The sequence below is a fragment of the Gossypium hirsutum genome, chromosome D12 (assembly GCF_007990345.1).
Source record: "Gossypium hirsutum isolate 1008001.06 chromosome D12, Gossypium_hirsutum_v2.1, whole genome shotgun sequence".
NCBI classification, from domain to species: domain Eukaryota; kingdom Viridiplantae; phylum Streptophyta; class Magnoliopsida; order Malvales; family Malvaceae; genus Gossypium; species Gossypium hirsutum.
Genome location: NC_053448.1, coordinates 54,311,514 through 54,321,828, shown reverse-complemented (window position 1 = coordinate 54,321,828; position 10,315 = coordinate 54,311,514). Strand labels below are relative to the sequence as shown.

At 35.7% G+C, this 10,315-nt stretch overlaps 1 protein-coding gene and 1 pseudogene across 1 annotated transcript; both read left to right on the top strand.

The window, feature by feature from the left end:
* Nucleotides 1–5,197: 5,197 nt before the first annotated feature.
* On the top strand, nt 5,198–6,777 carry LOC121224271 (F-box protein At5g50450). The gene is made up of 3 exons (XM_041107206.1): nt 5,198–5,520; nt 5,618–5,780; nt 5,864–6,777. Exons 1-3 carry the CDS (start codon nt 5,369–5,371, stop codon nt 6,617–6,619), a joined length of 1,071 nt encoding a protein of 356 aa, XP_040963140.1. The 5' UTR covers nt 5,198–5,368; the 3' UTR covers nt 6,620–6,777.
* Nucleotides 6,778–6,860: 83 nt separating this feature from the next.
* Nucleotides 6,861–9,796, top strand: LOC107913424 (uncharacterized; annotated as a pseudogene).
* Nucleotides 9,797–10,315: the final 519 nt, after the last annotated feature.

The window sequence follows — 10,315 nt, the reverse complement described above, 5'->3', positions numbered from 1 at the left end:
ACTGATCAAAATGGGGCATGAGGTGATATAAGCTGCTCAAGTTTTGTTCATATTGAGGCATGTGTTGATCTTGCCATGCCTGAATCAACAGGAAAGGATAGGCGACATCTTGGGGGCATCGACAGAGCATTGTAGATCTCCTAAACACATATCCAACTCAAAAGGGTCTTCAGAAAATTTGTATAGAGAAGTCCAAGCTGTGATATCTGGGGCACCCGATTCTCATGTTATTTGTTGTTCTTGGAATACTTTTTCTTTCTTTCCAAGATATACATTCCCAATTAATTCTTTTGTTGTCCTTCTTCACTATTTTCGATAATTTGTTCTTTCGAGCTATGCTCAGAACCAACTTTATTCTTATCCATTGTTATGACCTTTTTGCAAGCATTGGAATAATGATTAATGGACTAATAAAACTTTCACAAAGGAAGTTTTGCATATTACTTTGAAAAGTTTCTAAATAATACAGGAACCTGAAACAGGACTATTGTTTAGAACATGCCAAATTTGAAGGTTGGAAATTTGAGAAGGAAGAGTCTAAGGTTGGACTTTCTCTTTGGATTTTGTTGACAAATGCATTGGTTGAACAAAATGACAAGATGTCGTGTCAATGAAAAAGCTTAAATAAACAAACAAGCAATGATCACTAGGCAATAGGAGGAGGTTACCTCGGAGAAGAGAGCCTTCATTTGTGCATGAGTCTTTGAAACGACACCCTGGAAATGGTGTAAAGAAGCAGAAAGATTAAGATCCTATATCCTTGAATTGTGATAAAAGAGGATTGAGGAAAAACCATATTTCTACCCTTTGGTTATAGTGGAAGATTGATGGCGCAAATTTTATGTCCCAGTGGATTGAACTTTGACGTTCATAGTGGGGGCAATCAGATTAAGTGATTCTTTGGATATGCTAGCCGAGCAAGAAGGTGGTATAGCACGTCAGTAATAAAGCCTTAATATGCTTTTGTGTGATGATAACCTAAGCATTAAGGAATCATTTTCATGACATTTTGCATGTCATTCATACACATCTAGTTAGGAGTATTTGATTCGTTCTGATCATGTCATCCTAATCTCTAGGCACAATTAGGTTCATAAAATAGAACATACAGGTCATGTTCCCTAGAGAACAAATCAGTGAACATCGAAAACAAAGCCTTGCCTTCATTGGTTACAGTGGAGCTGGTTAAAGAAGCAGATCTTGCCTTCCAGCGTTAACAACGAAGCAGATCGAAAACAAGCCTTGCCTTCATTGGTTGCAGTGGAGCTGGTTAAAGAAGCAGATCTTGCCTTCCAGCGTTAACAACGAAGCAGATCGAAAACAAGCCTTGCCTTCATTGGTTGCAGTGGAGCTGGTTAAAGAAGCAGATCTTGCCTTCCAACGTTAACAACGAAACATCGAAAACAAAACCTTGCCTTCATTGGTTACAATGGAGTTGGTTAAAGAAGCAGATCTTGCCTTCCAACGTTAACAACGAAGCAGATCGAAAACAAGCCTTGCCTTCATTGGTTGCAGTGGAGCTGGTTAAAGAAGCAGATCTTATCTTCTTACATTGACAGCGAAGTAGATCGAGGACACAAGCCTTGCCTCCCTTAGTTGTAGGGGAGCAGATCAAAGACAGCAAATCTTATCTTCAAGTGTAAGGAAGCGGATTTAAGCCACAAGTCCTATGTCCCTGACCAGCAGTGGAATAGGTTGGAAATTTCAGATCTTATCTCCCTGAGGTTACAGCGGAGCAGATCGAAGACATAATCCTATCTCCCTGAAGTTACAGTGGAGCGGATTAAAATAAAGGATCTTATCTCTCTGAAGTTACAGTAGAGTAGATCGCATCAGGCCTTATCCCCCTGAGGTTACAGCGGAGTAGACCGAAGAATTGCAGATCTTATCTCCCTGAGGTTACAGCGGAGCAGATCAAAGATATAATCCTATCTCCCTAAGTTACAGTGGAGCGGATTAAAATCACAGATCTTATCTCTCTGAAGTTACAGTAGAGTAGATCGCATCAGGTCTTATCTCCTTGAGGTTACAGTGGAGCAGACTAAAACCACAAATATCGTCCTCTTAAAGTTGTTGCGAAGAAGATTGAAGCTGCAAGTCAGAACACTCTGAAGTGCAGTGGAGTGGATCGAAGCAACAAGACATAGTGGACTGGAAGGAGGCTATTTGAAGAAAAGAAGCACTAGAAGAAGTCAAGATTCGGCAAGACCGGGCAAAATTGGCCTTTCTTGGTCTTTGCTCTGTTCTCGTTACACGACAACGAGCAAAGAGGGGCAGCTGTTACAGGCCATTTTACCCAACAAACCCATTAAAACCCGGGGCCCAAACACTAAGCCCCAATACCCGAGCCCAATGGACAAGCCCACATCAGACTAGGGTTTCAAAGACTGAAACCCTAGTGCCCCACTTGCCGTCGCTGCCACCACCTGCTTCTGTCACCTCAACTCTCTGCCACCGACCCACCACCATGCCCATTAAATGCCTGCAAAGAAGAAAATAAGCGAGCAAAAGGACACAAACAGTAGCAAAATCAGCTATAAAAGCCAACGAAAATGTAATTTGGGTTTCCTGGCAACTTCTGTAAAAACAAAAATAGATTCAATTGAAAGAAATATTAAAAACGGATTCAAGGTGTTTTTCTTTTCGTTCTGAAAGATTTTTTCTATTTTATTCTCTTTTCTTTTCATTTATATATATAAGTAAAGATAGTAAAATAAAAAGAAAAGAGGGTACCTTTCAAAAAGCCGCGCCGGAGGGGTAGAAGGCGAGGAGTTTCGGCTCATTTCCGAGTCTTTGGCCTCCCCTTTTTGCGAGTTTCGGCCCCATATCCTCGCCTAGAAGAACGGGCTACAAAAAAGGACCAAAAAGGTCCAATTTTGAGCCTCTGGCCGCCGCACACGGTGGCGCTACGGCGGAGGCTCGCCGGAGTCCCAGGCGGGATTTGTGGCCTGAGAGAGCATCTCTCTCTCTCCCCCTCTTTCTCTGTTTTTTGTAAAATGAAGAAACTGGTTGTTTTTTTGGTTTTTTATACTAAACATAAAACGGCGTCGTTTTGGTGGGGAGCCCGCACGCGCGACCCGACCCGCGTCTCAGGATCCGCGTGTTTTGGATGATTGGGTTATTTACCCATTTGGTCATTCTTCCTTTCTGGGTGTTTCAATCTAGTCCTATTTGCACTTTTTATATTTTATAATTTTCGCCCAAATTATTTTTAGCGTTTTTTGATTTAGTCCTGTGCTCACTGAAGGGACACGTGTCCCAATACGCGGGATATTTTCCGTTTTAGCCCTCGCCTTTTCAGCGTGCGTTGCAATTTAGTCCTTTTTGTTTTGTTTTATTTCGATTTCGCCCCGTATTTGAGATTATACTTCGATTTAGTCCCCTTTTTAGCATTTTCATTATTTTCTTCACTATTTTAATGTATTATCATTTATTATTATGATTATTATTTCTATTATTATTTATATCATTTTTATTCATCATATTATTATTATATGATAGTTTAGATATACATGTATAATATTATTATCATTTCTTTTTTAAAAGACTTAATATCTTTTTATATGTCTATATAACCGTTTTTCTTTTTTTCTTACGAATATACGTATACATATTTATATTTTTATATGGCTTCTTTTATATCTATACATATATATATTTATCATGTTTTATTTTTTTATATATCTCACATGCACATTTTTATATATATTATATATATATATTTATATAATATTCATATGCATTTGCGCATTTTATTTATATGTTATGGTTTATCATTTCGTATGTTATCGATTTGTTCTTTTTCTTTATTTTATTTTAGTATTATTGCCCGTATTATTTTTATACTTTTGTATTCGTCATGGTTTTGCCATGCATAATAATGTAATTTGCTTTCACATTTTTACTACGACTTCGTGTTTTTATTTCACTCGATATAACAAAATTTGTTTTAAAAAATGGCACTTCGTGTTTAGATTCGAGAAGATTATACCCTAACTTATTGGGTTTCAATTTTCACGATAAATCTAAATATACTAATCTTTTCAAACTCAAATTTTGAAACGATCTCGGGAATTAAGAAAAGATCGTGTCCTAACTTACTGGGCATGATCCCTTTCCTAAACCCGAGATAATAAAATATCTTTTAAATAAATAAAATTTTGGCATTCATTAGCGTATCGAAAATTCGAGACATTGTGTCCTAACTTACTGGATATGATTCTTTTTCTCGAATAACGTGAAATATGCCATTTTCCTAAAAATTTTCAATGTTTTAATACAAGGATCGTATTTTTTTTGAAATTCTTCAAAGTTCTCAATTTTCAACATTAAGACATTAAGTAATCAACTAGGTACCAATTTTGGGCGTATCGAGGGTGCTAATCCTTCCTCGTGCGTAACCGACTCCCGAACCCGTTTTTCTGAATTTCGTGGACCAAACTTGTTGTTTTAATAAAATCAAATTGTTTATTAAAAACAACCATTTTCGAGGTGATCCAATCACACCTATTAAAAAGGATTGGTGGCGACTCCCCTCTATTCATTTTCATTTTCAAAATCTAAGTCGATTCCCGTTTTTCCGAAAAATGGTGTCAACAGAAATTAGAAATGAATTAATTATCAAGATTTTGATTGAATAAGGGATACCAGTTTTTTTTATTTTAAAATTATATGATATATATTTGGCAATTACTTTAATAAATTTTTTATTACTTTAAATGAAATTTAATTATTTTAGTTATTTTTTTTTGGTAAGAAAATTTTAATTACTTTAATCCTACGACATTATCTATTTATGTACATCGCTTTGTTTTATTGATTTAATAAAATATAATTGTTTGTATAAAAGTTTCCATTTTAAATTTCGCCTGATATTTTTACTAATTAGTTTGAACAATTTTATTTAAAATAACATATTTTTATTATTTCAAATATTATTCATAGAATTTATCAATTTTAGAAAAATGCATTTTAATTATATATAAAACACAGCCGATACATAAAATTACAAACACTAATTATTTTCATTTTATTTTTGAAAAAAAACATTTAAAGAAAACCTTGTTTGTCCACATGTCAAAAAAGAAAGAAACTTGTAGCCCTGTGGGTCCATAATCGAACTGAACACTTGTCTGCAATAAATCTTTATCTTTGCCTTCTTCAACTCTCAATGACTATATATATACGTACTGTGGTTTGGAATTTTGCTTTCATTTCGAACAACAGTTTTGTGGAAAAGAAGAAGCAAACAGGAAAGAACGGAAGCACGAATTCGATATAAAAGTACAAGGAAGATGGAAAGATTAATTTGAAATTAAGCTGGAGTTTCGTTTCTGTTCTTCCCCTCTCATAAAAAAAAAGGAAAGTTATGTTGCAGAGAAAAAAGCAAAGGATTTCTCGTAAATTCACCGATAAATCTGATCTGTTCGATGGATTACCTGAGGATCTTGTTATTTCCATCCTTTCCAAGCTCGCTTCTTCCGCTTCTTCCCCTTCGGATTTCATCAACATTCTCGTAACGTACGTTTTGATTTTTTTTCCTTTGAATTTTTTATTTTTCTTACTGTCGTTTGAAGGTAATAATAATTGAAATTTCGAATTTTTTTATTTTTGGTAGATGTAAGAGATTAAACCGTTTGGCTCTTCATCCTTTGGTTTTATCAAAAGCTGGCTCTAAAGCTTTGGCCGTCAAAGCTAGAAACTGGTGCGATTCCGCTCACCATTTTCTCAAACACTGCATTAACGCCGGCAACGTTGAAGCTTGCTACACTCTCGGCATGGTCCGTATTTCGTACGAATTTCTTCTGTTTTTTTTTTATTTATAAAATTCATTTCTAATTAACGTAATTTGCTGCCGTTGCAGATCCAATTTTACTGCTTGCAAAACAGAGGAAGCGGAGCGTCGTTACTGGCTAAAGCAGCAATCAAATCCCACGCGCCAGCTCTCTACTCTCTCGGAGTCATTCAATTCAACGGAAGCGGTGGTTCGAAGAACGACAAGGATCTCCGTGCCGGAGTAGCCTTATGCGCGAGAGCCGCTTTCCTAGGCCACGTGGACGCCCTGCGTGAACTTGGCCATTGCTTACAAGACGGTTACGGCGTGCGCCAACATATAGCCGAAGGACGCCGGCTGCTCATCCAAGCCAACGCGCGGGAACTTGCGTCGTCTTTAAACGCCTTAGTCAAACGAAAACCCCAGCAACAACACCAACGTCGTTTAAATTATCAACATTATAGTTTCAAGGCGGGTTCGGGTTGTCCGTTATTGAGTGATTTCGGGTGCAATGTGCCGGCACCGGAGGTCCACCCGGTGAACGTGTTTTTAAAAGAATGGTTCGAGTCAGGGAGGGGTGCGTTGGAGCAGGGGCTAAGGCTTTGTTCCCATAAAGGGTGCGGGAGGCCCGAGACAAGGGCTCACGAGTTTAGGAGATGCTCGGTTTGCGGCACCGTGAACTATTGCTCCCGTGGTTGCCAAGCGCTTGATTGGAAGTTGAGACATAAGGCGGAATGTGGACCGATTGAAAGGTGGTTGGAAGAAGGCGGTAATGGTGATGACGGCGGCCACGGCGGTGTTGGAGAAATGGAGGAAGTTGTGGAAGCTGAACATTTTGCTATTTAAATCATAAATGCAATTATGGGTAAAAGAAATTCTTTTTTTCCTTCTTTTAATGTATGGGATGCTTTCTTTTATGTACATAAGAAAGGTTTTGACTTTCGGATTTTAATATGTTAAATTTGTATTTTTTTTATGAAAAAAGTGCGGGATTAGACTTCTAATAAACTTTCTTAATATAAATAAAAATTACAAATTAGTTGAACATAAATTAACTTAAATTTGTATTTGGTCTGTGGAACGCTTGATATTTTTATATTATTAGGAGCATAATATCGCTTGAATTTTTAAGGAGAAACTTCAAATCAAAAGGAAAGAAGAGCAAATTTATAATTGTGAGAATTTTTAAGAAAATAGAAAAGCAAAACGGTATCGTTTTACTCCTAATACAATCTAACAAAGTTAAGGAAAAATAATTATAAGAAGAGCTCCACTCCTCCATTAACGTAAATTTTGGCGGCAACGGCAACTGAGGAGATGTCGAACACAACAGAACAAACCCTAGAATGGGAGACATTGGCTCGAGCCTGGGTGAACGCATTCCCAGAAGCAAAACCTCTGAACATAAGCCAAGTCGAATTGTGGATCAACTCCAACTTTGGCTCGCTACCACCCGACCTCCAATCCATGCCACGATCTGAGCTCATCGCTCGACTCCTCTCCATTCAAAATCACTTGAGATTACCCTCCCACTCCCAGGTTTTGATTTCTCTTCCAATCCCTTTCAGCATTTATTACGGCGAATTCTTTTTCATTACGTGTTATATGCGGTTGGGAATTGTGATAGCTTGGTATAAGTATTAATTGCTTGGATACTGTTTCCATTTACATGATCCTAGAAATATATATCAGAAAAAGAAAAATCTGGGTCCTTTTTCTTATTACTTGATTATTTCGTATTCTTACAAAGTTAAGATTGTCAAATAGATTGATCAAAACATGGGTGGAAAATCAATGCTTGTAAGACGGAAGAAAAAAACTTGGTTCTTTTTTAGCTCTTGATTCTGGGACCCGTTTGAATTGGTTTTTGTTGCTTTCTAGTAATTCGTATTTCGCTCCTACTAAATGAATTGGAGAAGGTTACCTCTAACGATTCTAGTTTTTGTTCCTTGTGCCAGACCGATCCGCGTTTCAGGTAACATAGGATGATCTGACCCTTTTTCTCGTCTCTTATTAAAGGAAAAGGAACCGAGCCAGCCTGATCTTCTGCCGGCTCGTTTTCAGCGCACTGATCAGTAGATACCAGTATACTCATGGTTAGAATCATTGGATACTGATGAAGTAGTCAAATCTAAAGATATCTCGGATTGGTTAAACGAGAACCTGCAGGTCAAGGACCAATTGTGTTCTAGGCATTCCAAATACCATTTGATGCACTATATAAAGAAATGCCATTTAAAGATAATAAAAAGAAGGGAGAAGAAGGTAATGGTTCTTCTAACTTGTAAGTAGAAACTGTTTGATGTTTCAAATTTGGATGTTTGGTCTTCTTGTGTTTGATAAGCGAATGTTTAGTTTAGTTGGTATATGTGTTCTGGTAAAAGTGTTTGCATTCTGTGTTATTTATCCTGCCATTTCATTTACTTTTTACCCAATTTCATTAATTGATACTTCTCTGCTTTCATACTACTTCTGAATGGTGATACTTCCTTGAACAGGTTAGTTTGCAGCCCTCGAATAACGGAACTACATTGAAAGTTCAGAAGGATGTTGCAAAAAAGCCAGCAGCACTGCTAAGTATGTATCTTTTTTCTACTTATGATTTTTAGGAAGCTTTGGATGTTCAATATCAATGGAGTGATTTTAGTGGGATATTCTAGTGTCCCTCTCTGGTATTCTTTTCGATAACCATGAGCTTTAAGTTGTTTGTGGCTATTGTTTTCTCTTTTCCTAATCTTCAAAAATTACCTGTGTTGTTCTCTGTGTTGATGAGGTTTAATGGTCATTTTGATTTTTAACTTCTAAGTTTTCAGCTTGCCCAGGTCTCATATTTTTCCTTCTTCTTGTTATATGTTTCCATGGGATGCACTTTTTGAAGGTTTAGCTGCTTGTTGCTTTTACACTTTGCTTCTTCCTTTGCGTTTTTGTCAAATAAATTTCATGAAAAACAAGCAATCAGCGAGAATGTAATACCAGTTCAAGGATAATCTTCAGCTATGTTACTCAAACTCAGGTGTGAGTGTTAAATATATTTGTGCCCTACATGGAACGTTTGTTTTTTTAAAGAGTTTTTCTTTTTCATATATTCAAGAGGCTCTTAGAGAATCATATTCCTATACCCATATAAAAAAATTGAAGAGTCAAAATAGTATAGAATTTCTTTGCATTATCTATAGCTCATTACTTGTTTTGACATTTACATTATGTTTCCCTCTTGTTGTTAGATATGAGATACTTATGTCCAATTCGTTAATCTCAGAGATGTTGATATATTCTTCAATTACTGTTATAATGCTAGTTTAATACTTTCTTTTATCCATCACTTGGGACTTATACGCCTTTGTTTCATGTTATCCAGGCAATCCTTTGAACAATATACCTAAAGACAGTGACCTCTACATATCAAAACGAAATGAAGCTTTACGCAAATATGATATATGAGTCATTTATTTTATTCTTCCGTTTCTAGTTCGAACTTAATGATTTTTTTTTAAAATCTTTTCGCCATGAACTGGAGTTGCTCATGCAAGTAACTTTTAAAGATATATTCAAGAGATTTGAGTTCAAATTTTAACATATGCAAATTTATTTGATAATTGTAATGATGAAATTTCAGCTTATTAGAGTTGGAGAAGAAGCTTTTCCCCATGTTTTCGAAGAAGAAATGAAAGGGAATTTCAGAAAGAGTGAAATCAACCATGATGATGACGACTTCTCCACTCGGTAACTTTTTTATTAATAATCCATTATGTAAATGATTAGGCTATGGAGATTCTGTTAGAACAGTGAAACTTTGATATAAGATTTAAAACTTTAAATTAAGATTTGTTATGTAAATCATCAAAAATAAATCAAGAGCAAACTAAATATAGAAGCGTAAATATAGAAGCGTAGCTGAATCATTTTTCATCTTTCAAATTAACATTATTTCAGAGAATGGTAATTCTCTTTTTTAAAGATAGATATATTTAAAAAGTTACATATTTGTAATTTGAGGATCATAACCCTAATATATAACTTTTGAACATTAAATTTCAATTCTTTATTTAATAATTAAATCAAAATAAACTTTAACCAAATTAAATCACTTTTAATTTGGGCTAATTTTTTATGATAGTAAATAATGTGTAATTTTATTATTATATCTATGGGATGCCTATATTATCCAACAATCTCTCACCTGGGCCACATATATATACTAATTACTTTATAATTACATGTTGTTATATAACTTTATGAGCTCAAAACTTTACTATCATATACAAAATGTGTTTCGAACAATCTCATTCATTAAATTATGTTAACACAAAACCAGAACAACTTTCGTTACATATATCGTAACTAAATCCATCCATGATCCCATATATTAACACAAGCAAAGGACATAGATCAAGTATGAATGTGTAGCATGGAAATTACATGCGACGTGATCTAAACATGTCTATTTTCAACTGGTCCTTATTAAACCTTAGTGAGATCAAAACTTACCAAAATCAAAGTGTGAATAAACCGAATAAGCTTTATTTCTGTAGAAAATAATCT

Bases quoted from the DNA above. Each gene is read 5' to 3' on its own strand.
- LOC121224271 (XM_041107206.1), top strand. From the start codon at position 5,369: ATGTTGCAGAGAAAAAAGCAAAGGATTTCTCGTAAATTCACCGATAAA. The intron at 5,521-5,617 runs GTACGTTTTGAT...TATTTTTGGTAG, and splicing joins TTCATCAACATTCTCGTAAC to ATGTAAGAGATTAAACCGTT. The intron at 5,781-5,863 runs GTCCGTATTTCG...CTGCCGTTGCAG, and splicing joins CTTGCTACACTCTCGGCATG to ATCCAATTTTACTGCTTGCA.